At 48.4% G+C, this 17,029-nt stretch overlaps 1 protein-coding gene across 3 annotated transcripts in view; it reads right to left on the bottom strand.

Moving 5' to 3' along the window:
* Positions 1-17,029, bottom strand: part of LOC144729653 (mechanosensitive cation channel TMEM63B-like) — a 93,718-nt gene that overhangs the window by 63,567 nt on the left and 13,122 nt on the right. For 2 of the 3 annotated variants that reach the window (XM_078610063.1, XM_078610064.1), the window contains 2 exons: positions 8,772-9,157; positions 2,874-2,953 (listed from right to left, as the gene is read on the bottom strand). In XM_078610063.1, coding sequence (XP_078466189.1) covers positions 2,874-2,953; positions 8,772-8,978 — 287 coding nt within the window. In that variant the 5' untranslated portion in view covers positions 8,979-9,157. Of the gene's footprint in view, positions 1-2,873; positions 2,954-8,771; positions 9,158-10,287; positions 10,361-17,029 lie in introns of those variants that run through there. The other variant, XM_078610065.1, reaches the window with a different exon arrangement.

Below are 17,029 nucleotides of genomic sequence, written 5' to 3' on the forward strand. Positions count from 1 at the left end.
ACTACTACCACCACATATTTCACAATCATGATCATCAACACTATCACCACCATCTCATAATCAATACAACCACCAACCATCACTACCACCACTGTCTTCATCATCACCACTTTTACCACCACAATCATCATCATTATCATCGCCATGCCACTGGGTTTGGTAAAGTCTGTGCCGATCGGTCAGGTTGCATAATTTTGCACGGCGAAGTCAGCAGCTGTAGTTGTAGTTATTGCTACTAATGATTTATTCTTGTCCACGTCATAGGAATGTGGAATTTACATCGCTCGCTCAGGGACTAATCAGGAAGGCTGTCGAATACAAATTTTGTCATCAGGAGACTTTTAATGTTTCATTTCGGTAAGGCAAGAGCAGCTGTTGCTTGTAACTAAACTATTTAAATTTCAGCAGGTAAGGCCCAAAGCTATATGGCTATTTTTCAGAAGCAACCAGGCCACATATGACAACCCAATGAAGTGACTTATCACGTGGAAATTCAAAGCAGCCATATACTCTAAAACGCATTGACTTGCATCCCACTGGGATTTTTGCACACAGTGTTGGTGTACGGTGCTTTTTCTGCAATATTTTGCTGTCTTTTCTTGGTTTTTCTGTTTGCACATAGTCACTTTAAGATGTTTTCTTGTTCATGTTTTTGTTTTTTTGTTTGTTGCGGTTGCACCCGATTCAAGAGCCGAATGGCTCACAGGGCTATACCTAAGGGCCCGAAGAAAAATCCACGCGACCACGGGGAGACCATGCAAGCTCCAAATATACAGGCGTTAGGATTGGGATCGAACCCACGACCTCCTGTATACTAGGCGAGGTAGTTAAAATCTCGCAGCCAATGGAAGGAACGCATTTGAGAGGACATCTACCGACAAGACGGAACAGCGACCTCCGCTCGCGCGTTTTTGCCGGGCAGACGCCGCGCGCGGGCGCTTGGCAGGCCTCAGCCGGCGAGTATTTATTATGCAGGCCGCGTCCAAACCCACAAATCTCTCCCCCTTAAAAACATTAGACTAAACATACTCTGGAGCTCTCCGAGTCTCTCGTAGGCCCATGTGGGTTTTTCTTGGACGCACGAGCCGAGTCGAGCCGTATACAGTTTCTTCATGCGCTCTGCAGATGGCAAACGCAATAAAATAAAAACGGAGCAGAGACGAACACTGACGGTGATTTAATGATGGCGTGCAATGGCGACTCGGGTCCCTTGTTTTCATTTGTTTGCGTTATCGATAATCAAATACTACAGCAAAGTTTTTTTATGGATATATGTGGTTTGCCACTCGTAGCGCTCTGCCCAACGATAGAAGTACAAGTCCAGCCCCACGAGTGCACGTCTGTGTGTCTGTTGGAACGCGCCACGCATTGGCCGACAAGCCCTGCGCCTCTGATGCCCAGCGATTGGCAGCCGCTGATCAATCGCAGTGAAACAGCGCTGTGCGGTTTACAGTAACACATTGTCACTGGATTTGACAATCGGTTCCGTGACTTTTGCTATCGATAGTAGATTATTATTATAATAATATTTGTTGGAAGATGGGGAATAGATTAACAATTCTAGTGGTAACAAGAGGCAGGATGCAGGAAGCTTTGTGTTACACACGTTACTGGAAGCTAGGCAGCAGCTTACTGCCGGCTGCTCGAGTTAATATCTTAAAAAACCGTGCATGCTGCGCGACTACTGCGCGAGGACACACGGCGTGGTCCGACCTCGCTTTGTGTGGCATGTACAAATACTGCGCACAAATCCATTACAACTCCCATGGTGAAAGAAAAAAAACCAATACTACTCCAACATGTAGACATCGATTTAATATACCCGTTGAGTTAACAAAGGCAGACAAGCACACACGTTACTGCTTAACTTGCTGTTTATCCCACAGCTTGCAATAATATTATTATTATTTTTCAGTACGTGGTCAATTCGCTGTTGCCTAAAGGCCTCCCCCCCCGGGGTTGCGTCAGTCATGAGGGCATCTTCACCATGCTTCACCCCACGCTGGTCAGTGTGGGCCGGAGGAGAGGGGCGGGTGGCGTGGGGCGTACTGGGACCAGTTCAAATGTCACTCGCCACTTTTGTGGGCCGTGGCCGGGAATCGAACTCGGGCAGCCGGGTTCACGGTGCAATGCACGAACCGCTGTGCCACCAACCATTGTGATGCGCGTAAACAATTGATACAGTTTGCGACTTAAACCAAACTAATCTCACAGCAAACAAGCGCAAAAGCAACATCTATTAAATATTCATATTTGAGATGGCAATGTCGGTAGTCAAGCATATGTGATATTTTTTACTTTCTATTTATAAATGCAATTTGATGTTATACCACTGTAACGCGGCTGATTCCGACGCACCCAAACCCCTCCAGATGAGAAGACTCCCATAAATATCGTTAGCGACTCATCACACGTTAGATCCTATTCTTAATTCTAGGCCTAATAACAGTTTCATTTTATATCGCGTCACTCACGCCAAAAGCATCCCATAATGGGCTGTACAGTAATTATATAGGAGGACCAAATGCCATATACAGCCACTACCAAAGCAAAATGAAAACCCATTACACCAAGCGAAATCAAAAATGAATAAACACATCAAGAAATGGCACCCAAAAAAAAGCACACACAACAAAAAAGTAAGACCGCGAGCGTGATTTTTAACCAATTCGCAATCCACTGAAGCACGCCCCCCCCCACCTACCCCTGCATCCTGCTTGCGTCGCGCATGCCCCCCCTTCCAACCCCCCCCCCAAAACCCACAGTAACCCAGCGACCTCCCCTCGCTCGCATAATTCCCCCGTCAATCCGAAATCCGTCAAGAGCCCAGCTGCGCGCTCCTCTCTCACCTGTCATTATCGCTCCTCGCTCACCTGTCATTATCGTTGAGGAGAGCCAGCCGCCCATAGTCCCACGCCACTTTCCTTAGCACCGAGAAGAGGAGGAGCAGCGCCTGTAGGGAAGAGCGGGAGCAGCAGTACCCCGCGGGTCACAGGAATAGCAGCGCCACACTCCACACTCCACACTCCACACGCCGCCGCTGCCACCGCTGCCGCCACGCGCGATTGTCCCACCTGCGCCGGGTAATTACGGCGCTGCGGAGGTCCAGGAAGCGGCCACACTGCTGATCCAGGATACTCGGCGCTCAGGGCGGACTTTTCACTGCCAACGAGCGCAGCGGGGGGGGGGGGGTGTGAGAATAACAACGGCGGTGCCTGCCCGCTGCGGTGCTGGTGGCGGCGATGAGCAGTAGTTCGGAGGAGGCGGTAGCGACGCACCCCGACCTCGATTCGATTGTCACAATTCACAGTTCCGATTCGATCGAATTCATCTCAAGCTCAGTGCCGCTTCCCACTTTGATTTGTTCTCCTCTGTTGTGTACGTTATTTACAGCAGCGGCTCCCAACCCCTTTGTCCGCGGCACACTGGAGTTTCTTACGAGACGCAAAAATATACAAAAAGGACACGAACTCTGCGCATAAGCAAGAACCACCAGCAAGTGCATTGTGGACCCTCTTAGGACCACTGGTGGCCTGCGAGGCCATGGGAAGTGGTCCGTAGCACCGCAGCGGATGCTACGATTCCCACAAAGCAACTTTATTTTTTTGTATGGCCATTGCACAACTTTTTACAATTTATGAGCGCCAATGAAAAGAAAGTTATCTTCTTGGTTCTTTCGGTAAAGTCACGTAGAATGGAAATAATAAAATAATAACATTAAACATAATAAAATAATTCTCACGATGTTTCGGCCACAACGCAATCAGCCGTCCTCAGGTGAAGACCAGGTCTGTCGGGGAGACAGCGGTCACGAAAGCTTTAAATCGAAAAGAAAGTTAATTGACTTCGTAACATTGTACAGATCTTTTAGAGTAGAACATAGGTTGAGGGTTGACAAGCGGTTCGCGGGTCCAGAATGGTTAGGAACCACGTTGGTCTACATATGCTGTGGTGTTTGAGAATCATATTAGGTCTGTATTGTTTAGGAGAAATCGTATTTTGGTCCGTCTTGTATTAAAGCATTGTTATGCAACCTGTAATAATTTATTTACTTTGTAATTATCTCAATTACCCCTTTTGTTCTGGCGAGAGATACGCTGCACGCTAGGCGCAGTATGAATAATAACAAACGATGACACTGTCCACCGTCTCGTTTTTATCGTCATTTTGTCGCATTTGTATAACTGCGTCCACCCCGTTGGCGAACGTGTAACACGAGCCTACCATATGCACATTGGCGTTAACGCACGTCAAACGAGCTCTTTATTTGTGCAGACATTTCGGTAAATCGGGATTTCCAACACATTCTCAACCCGCGCGATTCGATGCCTGCATCGTGAGAGTAGGAATCGGTTTTTCACCGATTCATTGACGCACTCTTGCACGTCCAAAGCGTTAACCGTCAAATGAATGTATTGGCGGTACACCGATGGCGTGGCATAAAAAAATTGCTATTTTTGCGCAAATTTTTTTTATTTTCCCACGATTCTTTCGGGGTGGTGCGTCAAAATCAGTTCTCGTGATGTCGAAGCAGTCGGAAGACAAAAGTTATAAGCAGCTGAACACGAAGCTTTCACAGCCTATTGCTGTATCGCACACAGCCTGATGACGATTGGCACCGTGTTCCAAAGGCAGATTTGACTCGTGCCATAGACTTGGTCGGACGGCTCCTCGATTCGTTTCAGGAATAATTTATTGGCGGACGGTGGCATCAAAAGGCTATGACTCATGTCACGTTTGAATGGGAAAGCAGCTGCTGAATCCAAGGCAACTTCTGATGGAGATTCTGCAGCTCACTCAAGGGCAACGGCGACATCGTCAGAATGTTTTGAGCACCAGTGTGCTATGCTGCACCGTTCTACCGCCAACACGTCCATGTAGAGCAGAGGTCGCAAACGGGTTTTGATTCCTTACCCGTACCCGGCCGCACCAGGGTCGCAAATGGGTACCCGTACCCGTACCCGGCCGCACCGGGGTCGCAAACGGCTACCCGTACCCGTACCCGGCCGGGTACGGGTAGCCGGGTATCGGGTAGGGTACGGGTATCGGGTATCGGGTACCCGGTTGCGACGTCTGATGTAGAGATTCTGGGTCTCGGGAGTTAGTGGACCGCGGAGGGATGAGAGGAGGCTTGTTAACCTGTGCCTCCCATGTACTTGCTGTAGGGGGCAGCACGGCAGGGCTGAGCCCGGTTCGTGCTCGGGTTTGGAGCCTGCTTGGCAAAGGGTGGCTTTGTCGGCTTGAGCGGAGGGGGCTCCGGAATAAGCAGTAAAGCGACGGGTGCAGTTTGCGGATTGGATTCAGTCACTCCCTGGACTAAGGCTGCAGATTTCATTCAACTTTGCAAAGTTTTGGATTTGAACAGATCCAGTGAAGCTATTTGTGAATGTATATTTTAAATTCCTCCTGTGACAAAGACTTCATTCAATTAGAAAATGCAATTGCAATCCTTGCTGCTATAAATGCTATTTTAGATGCCATGCCCCAGTTCCTCTCACGAGAGTCATGCATGTTTATTTTTGGATTGTTTACTGGATTTCCATTGTACATAGTTCTGCTTGTTTTTTTTGGTTATAAATGTATTAGTTATGCTCAGAAAATGTCCCTGCTTTTACTCGATGCGGCTTCTCTAACCCCCCTCTCTCCCCATGTATTGTGCGTGCTGTCGTGCAAGCCTTTGTGGCCGGGTTGCCGTTGAAAAACGGCTTCTTAGCGCAATGGGCCTTACCCAAAATAAACTATCCTTGCGAAGCTATGAGTGTTATCCCCTCGCATGAGCCTAAGGTTTTCTCCGGGTACTCCGGTTTCCTCCCACATGCACGCAATTGCAAAATGACCCTCCTGAGAAAGAGTCCATGAGAATTGGTGAGGAATTCCGCGACAGAATTGGCAATATGGCAGAGGCCAGTCTCTCCATAGGCCCAATAATGATGCTGGGCAAAATGGTGCTGATTTTATTTACCTTGGGAGTATGATGGACTGATCTGACTGCCAGCAAATAAAACCTGGTCCCAAGACCATTCCGGCGATGACCGCTCCCCTACAACACACAGCTGCACTGATGCATCGTCACCACCTCCGAGGATAAAAATAATGATGACACATCATGGGAAGACTACGGCATGAGTGGTGTACTTTTTTTTTAGATTTAAAGCTTTCGTGACTGCAGGGTATCATATTCTTTTTCATTTCATTTAATGTTTTATTTTCATTATTTCCCTTCTACGTGACTTTACCGAAAGAACCAAGAATATGAGTGGTGTACTGTTACGCAACTTGGCAACAAAGTAGGATTTTAAATTTCCCAGGATGTCCACCTCAAGGAGAGAACTATCCTGAGGGAACCAGGACTGGTGGCAATATTATTGAGGACAGAGTGCCGGAGAGTGAGCGAGTGCGAGATCGAGACCGACAGCGGCGGGGGGTGAACCGAGTGAAGCCGCACACGTTCGTAGCGTTCGTCACGTCTCCCAGCTGCTTGCAGCCACGAGTACGTTAAACCGGGTGGGCGCTCGTTATAGAGGGAGCGGGGCAGGGTCAGCGGGTGGGGATTGGTGGTGGTGGGGGCCCCCTCATTTAATTAAGCTCACGGTGATTGCACCCCCCAAGGAGGGGACCGGCCTGTCAGCCGCCAGTTTGACTCGGGGCAATTAGGCGCAGACCGCCGAGGAGATACGGTACCGCAAAGGCAGCTCAAAGTGGTCCTCAGACCGCAGACAATCAAACGCGCTAAGCGCAACACGCCGCGGATTTGAAATCAGCGAGCAGCAAATCCCTCGCACGAAAGCCACACCACTCGTTTCAGGGATCGCGGTGAAACCGGTGCCGGGGCGGGTTTGTGTTTTTGTTACCGCTTTTCAAAAGCAATTCGGGTGAAATTTAAACTATCGGCGGAGCCAACGGATTATACGGCAATTTTTTTTAAAACATATGTTTTTCATTAAAAACCTTCAACGAAATTTTACAAAAATCACTGTCGAAATGTATGGCACCAGCAATAAGATGTTTTGCTTTATTTTGTCCGTTTGAGTTTACCCATTTGAAATCTATACGCGCGTGGGGTTATTTTTTTTCATGTTGTTGGAAACAATTACAATTGAAATTGGGAAATACACGCTGTACAATGTAGGTTTTAATATCTATCGTCATGTTATAATAATAATAACATGGAATAGAATTCACGTCCCTTTGCCAATCTATTGCTGGACAAGGGCCTTCATGACAGCCATGGGGGGGGGGGCGGTTGTTTTGACCATACTTCACCACGCTGGCCGGTGTGGATTGATAAAAGCGGAAGGGGCCCAGGACGGGTTCAGAGATCACCGGCGTTAGCCATGGCTGGGAATCGAGCACCGACTCACCGTATGAAATTAAGAAGGATGGGAATACAGCTAATTATATGTCCCCCTTTATATATAATCAGGCAATAGCCCATTGGGACCAGAAGTTTCTGGGGAGGGAGCGAGGAGACGGTTCAGATATCACCCGCCACTGACGGTAGCCGTGACCCGGAACTGAACTCGGGTCGTCGGGTTCATCGCGCAGCGGCACTAGCCACCCACTGGACCACCTGCATCTCCCCATTTTAATTTCGCAAGCACTTAAACACAAAAACCTCGTGTTTTTGCGAACGTGACCAGACAAAGACATTTGATTTAGTCGGTGCACATCAAGTGTGTTTTTCTAAACGAAGCAATAATGTCGGTCGGTTTTTTTCTCTTTCGTTCTTTCTTTCCCAGTGGTTTAATGCAAAGTTAAGGGAAATTAATCTAGGCCTTCCAAACACTCTTGACAGCACATGTGGATTGTATTATACGGCCAGCTACATCGTGGCCATAATTCTCGGTTGCTCGTGTTTGTGTGCGCGCCCTTTGCAAAACTCGCTCGACCAAAGAGATCATGAAAACGCAACACTTCCAGGATTCAAGGACAAACGTGTGACATTTTCAGAGCAGGGTGGAGCGAATGACTCTGACCCAGATCAGTCGTCGATATGTCATGAAAAAAAACTACATTTTGTCCAGCGCGTGCGAAAATTCAAAGTGTCGCTCCACAGCTCACATGAACAAAGGGGGTGACCACTCATCTCTGTCAGCGGCACAGCCATCTCCACGTGGTACTGACTCTGACCCATCCTTCACCGCAGTAGTCAGTGTGGTTAATGGAAGACGGCAAGCAGGGACACGGCAACACAGTACAGTCCTAGTTATCGGACAACATTCTGCCGTTTTGGTGAACTCGACTTGTATTTACGAGTTAGTATGTTTACAACGCTTCCACCGACTCACACCAACCATTGCGCTGCTGCCACCCGTTGCCGCTACCCCACGTCCAACCGATCATGTGCAGCGTCTAGAGGTGCGGTTGCAGGAGGCTGCGATATAAACCCAAACAACATGCAATCTTTTTACAGTGGGGAGGAATTTCCGAAATGCATGTAAATAATCGCGCGCTGCACCACAGCGATAATTTGTATGCAGAACTCCTTTCATACCGTGCGTGGCCAACCATGGAAATTGCTCATTTAAATCATCTGTGACAATCTCGTCGTAGGGTGCATGGAAAAGTGTACTTATGACTTCATGAATTTCGACTCGCTCTATCGCACCCCTTTGCCGCCACTGCCGCCGCCCGTAATTTTCCGAAGAAACAAGGACGAAAAATCAAGCACACGCACGGGCATTCCCGCAACGCACCGCTCGCCGCTTACTACTCGCCGTGCTCCAACCGGTCCCACCCCCGGTCGCACCGCCGCCACCGGCCGCTCTCACCATCCACACGACGAAGTCGATGGCGAGGACGATGACGACGCCGCCGAATGGCGTCCCCTGCAGCACCGAGTTGCGGCCGCGCGCGCTGAAGCACTCCGACGTGCTGTTCGGCGCCGCCGCCGTCGTCGTCCCGGACCAGAACTGCGATGGCGTCGGGTCGAAGAGCGCCGCCGCGCTCGGCAATAGCGGCGCCAAGACGTCCTCCATGACCCCGGGGCTCGTGAGAAGAGGGGGGGGGGGGTGTCGGCGGCCCTAGCAGCAAGGCCCGAGGCGGCGGGAGGAAGGGCGGACGGCGGAGTGGCAGGGGCGGCGACGGCGGAGGAGGAGGTGGCAGCGGTCGCGGCGAGACAGTCGTGCCGAGATCACCATCCTCCCTCCCGCGGAACCTGTGCCGCGTGGGGTGCGGGTAAATAAGAACGACGGGGAATTATCCACGTGCGCAGCCACGTGGCAAATCAGTCGGGGTGTTAAGGTCAAGGGCCGCGCTGTCAGCAGAAGTCAATGCAGCAGAAGTCAATGCAGCAGAAGCCATTGTTGTGCTGTACTATGCACCAACAACTATGCCTCCCCACCTTCATCGAGCCACGATGACCGGCGTGAAGTATTGTTAAATGGACCACGTGATGGGGGGGGAAGCCCTCATCCAGCAGTAGATTGACAAAAGGGCTGCGAAGGCAAGTGTTTGGGTCAAGAGATCGTCATGGCAAAAGGATGTTGCAGCGTTGTGCCATCGTTTTATTCCTTCCTTTGCCCAGTTGCAAAGTCAAAAACTGATCTTCAAGGTCGACTTTTCGATTGTCACAATTACCACTACCTCACCTCGATGCAAGGTTGAGATGTCCTTCTGGGCCCATTCTTAAAGTCTAATCATAACCACCATCCGGTTTTAAGTCTTCCGCTTGGTCGCTACCCTCTGAGTGCGGCTCCAATGCAGGGTCTCGGTGAACTACCGTCCCACGCACCTTAACTTCCCCTTTACAGGCTACACCCGGCTACAGCTAACATCAGACATCAGTGTCAATGACATATCTGAACTGGCACCACGCCCTACTTTCACCTGCCCACACTGACCAACTAAACTTAAAACGATTATTTTTATTTTACCAGGTAAGGCGCACTAAGCTATATCGCTCTTTTTCAGAAGCGACCTGGGCATTCATGATAACTGAAGGATAAGTCTTATCGTATGGAAACTTATAACAGCCAAATACTCTAAAGGCACGTTTCTAAATGTGGAGGGAAAAACCGGAGGACCCGGAGAAAAATCCACGCAACCACAAGGACAGAGATCCATACTCCAAATTTACAGGTTTCAGGGTCAGGATCGAACCCACAACCTCCCGTATACCAGGTGAGGTAGTTAACATCTCGCCACCGTGGCAACCAATACGATGGGGTACGGTCCAAACCACCCTCACGACTGACCGACAGACACAACGTGGTGATGCCCTCAACCAGCAGTGGATTGAAAAAAGGGCTATTGGTTATGACCTTGTATTGCAGCTGATCGTCGTACCTCGAGATGTGAACCCGCGGCTTTTGTTGAACAGCTGACCGCCTCCACCTCACGCGTCCCCCCCCCCCCCCACCCAGGAACACAATCGCACAAAAACACACGGCACAACGCATAGAGATCGCACGATTTCCCTTCATGCTAAATGCGTGGAGGTGGGGGGAGGGATTAAACAAAAGAAAAGGCCCAGATATTGTTTTAACCCGCCGATCGAGATGGAACAAAACCGTTGTATTTCTCGCCACCGCTTTCAATATGTAACCTTGCGACGCGGTGCGTCCTACGATGATGAGGAACGAGTCGAGACGTGGAAATCCCATTTCAATGCAGCGGCAAGGCTAAAGATGGACAATACCGACGGCGAGGTCATTCGAGGTCGGCGATGATGTTCCTTCCTCACGCAATCCCGTTTTGGAGTTTACATTTAAAATTTGTTTAGATTTTTGTTTATCAATCAACGCTGAAACCAGCGTGTGCACTGTGATTATAAGTCAGCTGGCAATGAGTAATAATGAGAGTTTAATAATTTACAGACGTTAATCAATGTATTCCTGGATTAAGGCCTTCCCCAGGCCATACTGATCAGAGGGGTTTTGTTTTATCATACTTCACAAATGAATTAATAACATGTACAAACAGATGTCCATTTTGTGTCTCCGGACACATGAATAAAATATTTTTTAATCGATCGACCAATTGGCTTTCCGGGCCAATATTTAGCGGGCAGCTTCTGCTTAAGCAAGCAAACCATGCAATGCGGTTTCAGCCGTCAGCAGAGTGAGGCTTGTTAAACACATGCTGCTTGCATCGGGTTGCCAGAAAATGTTATTGGAAAGAGAACTCCCATCTAAATTATGGGGCCCTGCTTTGTACAAAAAGCAATATGGCTGGTCAGTGTGGGTGGTAAAATATGGGGGGGGGGGGGGGCGCGGTGGGGAGGGGAGGGGAGGGGGGGGTGCTTCGGCCCCGGTTTCAGGTATCACTCGCCACTGATGTTAGCCATGGCCTGGAATCAAACTCAAGCGGCGAGCTTCAAAGCATCACCGCTGCGCCACCGTTCCTCACCCACCGCCCCCCGTGAAGCACTATGGGTAGCAGTCATTTACTACGCGTAGTAAATTGAAGAGCGAACACACGAGGTTCTGTTTCACCGCCGTCAAGTGCACCGGGTTAACATTTAAGTGAGTTTGATGGGTTTGCGGCAACAGCCCTGAGGACTGGACGTCCTGATATTTTGCAGAACTTTTGAAAAAAATAACTTTTTCGTTTGAGACGAGCGCACACGCGCGAGATCCGAGGGCCGCGTGACGTCACGCGCCAATCTTGGCACACACACCGAGGCGCGGCACAATGCTGGCTTCAGACATCAGAACCACGCACATGCCCTGCTCGTTCAAAGCATGAGGGGGCTCTTTAGCGTTTCAGTTCGCGATCGTGCCGCTCGTTCGTGTAATGCCCCGTCGTGTTCATTAAAAAGTCCTTACGTAAGTTACAGTGACGGTCGGAACTTGAACCAATCGAAATTCATTTTTTATAACGAAATTCAATAATCAATCTCTCCTTCACATATCCATCTCTTAACATAATTTTTTTGTTATAAAATGTATTTCTTACACATCTCATCGACCGTACGGCCTTCTCGGAGTGTATAGTTTTCAGCAGCATTGATTCGAGCAAAGCAGATTCTGGGCCGGTTTTGTCAAGCAGTGTCTCATCAGCAGACTCGGGCTTTGCTTGAATCAATTGCTGATAAACTGTCTACTGGGCATCTGTGAAATATAGCTTCATATTTCATCGGTTTCCTTCTGCAGTATCAATAAATATTCTAATTCTAATTGACGGCAAGGATTCTTTATTTACGATATGCTCCTAGTTTAACGCAAACATTATAATTATGAAGCAAATACAAAACTGTATAGAATATACAATATTACTATACTCTTTGGTTCTTTCGGTAAAGTCACGTAGGTATAAAATAAAATAAATTAAATCACGACGTTTCTGGCGCAACACAAGCGTCCGTCATCATCAATTGTTTCTTGCTGTGGTTGTCCCCCCTGATGACGGTCGCTTGTGTTGCGCCCGAAACGTCGTAATTTAATTTATTTTATTTAATACCTACGCGACTTTACCGAAATAACCAAAGAGTATGGATCCCTGCAGTCACGAAAACTTCAAATCTGAATTGGATCACCTCCAATAGCTTTACAGTGTTAAATAGATGGTAATTGGACGCATTAAAAATAATAAAAATAATCAGAAAGCATAAATAAAATACTTAAGCACCAGAAATGCTAAAGAAAAGATTAACATTTACAAATATTGGTAAAAAATAATTTTTTCAATGAACACACTTTTATTTGAACTCAAAAGTAGAATTTTTTTTATTTTGCCCCCACAATTAATCAAATTTGACATGCTGAATAAAAGTGGGTGGCTTACATAAATACAATTAAACACGTCGAAAGATAACAAACGGACAACTGGGCAAGTTAAATAAAAGTATCAAATACTCAAAAGCAGTAATCATCATCATTGGCCATGGTCAATCCACTGCTGGATGAGGGTCTCCCCAAGCCCTTTATTATTTATCCAGTAACGCTGCACTGAGACTCAAGGCTGGTTTTTTTTTCTACAAGGGTCCAGCTACATTGGGATGTTAGGTCAACTCTGTTTGATCGAGTTAGGATCCATGAGGGAGGAAAACCCACCAGACACACGAGGGGATGACACAGGTGAATTCAAGAATCAATGAAGGTTACAATACTGGCTCCCCAAAAATCTATGGCGGTCTCCTGTTCACCTTGCAACCAACCTATGCTCAAGGGTTTTAGAATGGCAATCAACACAGTTTTAACATCTTCTTGGTTCTTTCGGTAAAGTCACGGCTGCTTGCGTTGTGGCCGAAACGTCGTAAGAATTATTTTATTATTTATATATTTTTTGCTTCCATCCTACGTGACTTTACCGAAAAAACCAAGAAGATGAATCCCTGCAGTCACGAAAGCTTTAAATCGAAACAGTCTTACCATTTCACCAGACTGGCTTTCTTCAGTAAGCAATTATGTATACTGAGATAAAGCCTTAAGTGTCGTCGATTATATCTGATATCACCCACGATAGGCACTAACCAAGACCCGACGTGGACAATTTTCTCTTCGGCTTGGCAATTCAAGGCGAAGGGGGTTAGACACAACTTCTTAACGTAACTTGCCACAAGTTTCACAACGGCGCCATCGGGGGAACACACTTACAGTTACGCGTACACCGCCCCCAAAAGCTACCGAATGGTGTCTTGGGGGCGGAAGAGCAGGGAGCGGGGGGCTCAACCAGAACACTTTGCAAACGACATGCCCCTTCCAGTAAAACAACAACAAAAAAGCCGATAGTTGGTTTTTTACCCTTTTATCTGGCAACAAAACTGACACCTTTTGGCGTCATCTGGTCCAACACCATGTGAGACTAGGCTCTAAGAAAAACTGTCTCGGGTGTGGACCAATCAACTTCAAGGACAGTGCATACATTGTCAGAGTTATGTTTTTTGTTTGCATTATGACTGCAGGTATTGTGGTCTATGCAAACATGACTCCTTGTAAAAAAGGTGTCAGTTTTGTTGCCAGATAAAAGGGTAAAAAACCAACTATCATATTTTTTCTACTGGCAAATGAGGTTCCAATAGAACAAAAAAGCCCCCCACCTGTACCGTGAGAGGACCCCCCCCCCACCACACACGCGGTGGCACGGCTCGGATATGCCAGTGGAAAAAAAAGTGGGGGGGGGGGTGTACAACATTCACAGCGACGCCCTCGGCAAGGGGGTTTTGTTGTGCGCCGACAGGTGCCCCCCCCCGACCCCACTAAACTCCGAGAGGCGGATAAACAACGCGGCCGCTTGTTGGTGTAAACGCACACGAGCGATGACTGGCGGAAAATGGTTTAAAGTCAATTGATGCGGGCGGTGGCGGTGGTGGGGCGGGGGGCGCTAAACCGCTGAGACGCTGAGTCCGCAGCACATGATTAAACATTCTGGGTAGTAGCTGACCACCGCCTGGCACTTCTAAGAAATCGCAAGCTTACGAGGCAATTAAATCACCGCCGGTCAATTAGGGCACGCGGCTCGCACTCCCAAGGAGCGGGACGACAGCCGAATGCAAAGGCAGTCCATCACGGGATTCCTGCGTCAGGCTTGAGGATCCTTATTGATCGAGGAAACGTGCCAACGCACGGACGTGAAAACGACGGCTCAAGGGTTCCGCGCACGCATGTTCGGTCACATGTGCGCCATAAAGCGTACAATTCGTTTTTTATTCTGAAACCTCTTCGTGAAAGTGTTGCATTGCTAACCGTTTTCCCAAAAACTGTTCACGCTTGGCCATCGGCAGCATGTACGCACGTGTACGGCCCTTTTGTCAATCCACTGCTGGATGAGGGCATCACCGCGCCGTGCGGGTCGCGAGGGCCTAGAACGATCAGACTTGACCACGCCGGTCGGTGCGGGTTGAATGAAGGCGCGAGAGGAGCAAAGAAGTGGGAGGAGAGCAGCGCAGTACAGAAATGGATTTCGGCTGGACTGCCATAATAATCCCCCACCATGTAGGCCACGCAGCCTCATGGGCAACTTATCTTAAGCGCAGCGGCCATACATACGTACGTACATGCATACTTCGAAGCACTATCCTGGCTCAAAGCCTGCTTAGCTTCCAAAACCTGATGAGTTCAGGGCACATTCCCGGAAATGTGTACATAGGTAAGTGGAGTAACGATTGGTGTGCGAGTCCTCTGAAGGACGGACAGAAACACAGAGGACACATTTCCCAGTAATAGCAGTAAGTGGCCAATTAGCATCAGTAATTAGTATTTTGTTAAAATCCCAAGTAGGCACACTACATCATCATTTTCAGCCTCTCGCTGTCATCCCCTAACTACCGCATCTCGTAATTCCGCAACGCGCCGAGCAAATCAAGAAATAGCGACGTGTGGACTTCAAGCGCCGCAAAGCTAACTAACGATGGATGCTGCCCGTGAGCTCATTAGCAAAGAAAAGGCAATTAATCAATGCAGCCATGTGCTTAACAACTGCGCTATTACGCGGTGTGTAAACCCACCGGTAATACCACACGAAGGTGGGCACACATGAATACAAATTTAGGCGACTTCACTCCTTGTTAGTATACGGATATTTTGAACCACAATACCTTGCTGATCTCAAGGAGCATAAACTATCACACTCCGGTCATCCTCGCAGCGGCTTTTGGAAAGCCATCGAACAAAAACGGTGACTGCATCGCGCAATTTCAGATGTCCTTCTGCGGCCGTCTGGAATGCTCTTCTTTCCGATATTAGGCAACCAATTTAAAGCTTTCGTGACTGCAGGGATTCATCTTCTTGGTTCTTTCAGTAAAGTCACGTAGAAGGGAAGTAATAATTATTATGTTTTATTTTTTATTATTTTATTACTTCCCTTCTACGTGACTTTACCGAAAGAACCAAGATTAGGCAACCGCTGGAGCAATGCACTTTTAAATCTATATTGAAAACTCACTTCGTAAAAACTGCTTTTGTGTTTAGTTTGTTGTTCTTCCCCTGCACCTCCGATTAGCACAATTGGCTACGAACGATGCAAAAGAAGTTCAACAAATATACAAAGATCAAAGATAAAGATCCCCCGTATAGCCTTAACAGACTGTAGGGGCATGTGCTGTTAGTGAGCACCTATGAAGGCCGGAACGGCACACGAGGGGTTGGGTGGCAAGCACCACGCCCGACCGCCTTTGTCTCCCCAGTGGCGATGTTTACACCGCACCAGGTGCTCATTTAAGGCTGAGTCGACCTAGGGGAGGCCCAGGGCCGGTTCAGATAATCGTCACTGGTGTTGGCCGTGAGCGGGAATCGAACCCGGGTCGCCAGGTTCATAGCGCAGCGCACTAACCGCTACACTACCGCTCCCACAACAAATATACGTACACATACATACATGCATGCAGAGACGCCTCTCGTATCTGCACTGGTATGGCCTGCCCTGTGGACAGCTCCTACACATCCCTGTTGATCCGCGCTCCTCTTATCAGAGAAGAGCGGATACAATTATGAATTTTCTACGCCTTCCTCATCACCAGCAGCAATCAATACGCCCTGCTCGTGTTGAATGCCTCCCCACGCCGTCGCCACTTCTCACGGTGCTGCGATGTACAATCCGCCGAGTGCCTGCATGCAAGATGACGATTTCAACACTCCACCCTCTCGGCAAATTCCGGTCAAGTCGCTCTTCTTGACCACCGGCCATCATCCCTACTGGCCATGCCGAGTCACACCCAAGGCCACTTCGTTTTTTACAAGTCAACATTTTGCATAGGTTGTCCCATCGATGAGTTTCTCTTCCCACAATTCCAAGCGTGAACCTCGCCCCTGCTTCTTTGGTGCACCAGTGCATCATGACGCAACGTGATTTTGCACAAGTGGTGGCATTCTATTGGTGGTGTGATGATGCAAAATAGACGCAAAAACCACATGAACGCGAGCTGTTGTGGCCGACCTCTGGAATGTAACAAAACAAAACAGGGGGACTGCAGACGAACACACGAGACGGGCTCACGTTACACGTTACAATGCTGCTACAACAACGCTGGAGGTCGCCACGGAATTCGATGAATCGTCACGTTTCCTTGGTAGTGTTTCGATTCGGGCGTCGATTGTGCTTTATTTGCCTCATTCTCACCACCTTAGGCGTCTTGCTCCTCGTTTTTTTA

Source organism: Lampetra planeri, chromosome 33 (genome assembly GCF_965212315.1).
Source record: "Lampetra planeri chromosome 33, kcLamPlan1.2.h2, whole genome shotgun sequence".
Taxonomy (NCBI): domain Eukaryota; kingdom Metazoa; phylum Chordata; class Hyperoartia; order Petromyzontiformes; family Petromyzontidae; genus Lampetra; species Lampetra planeri.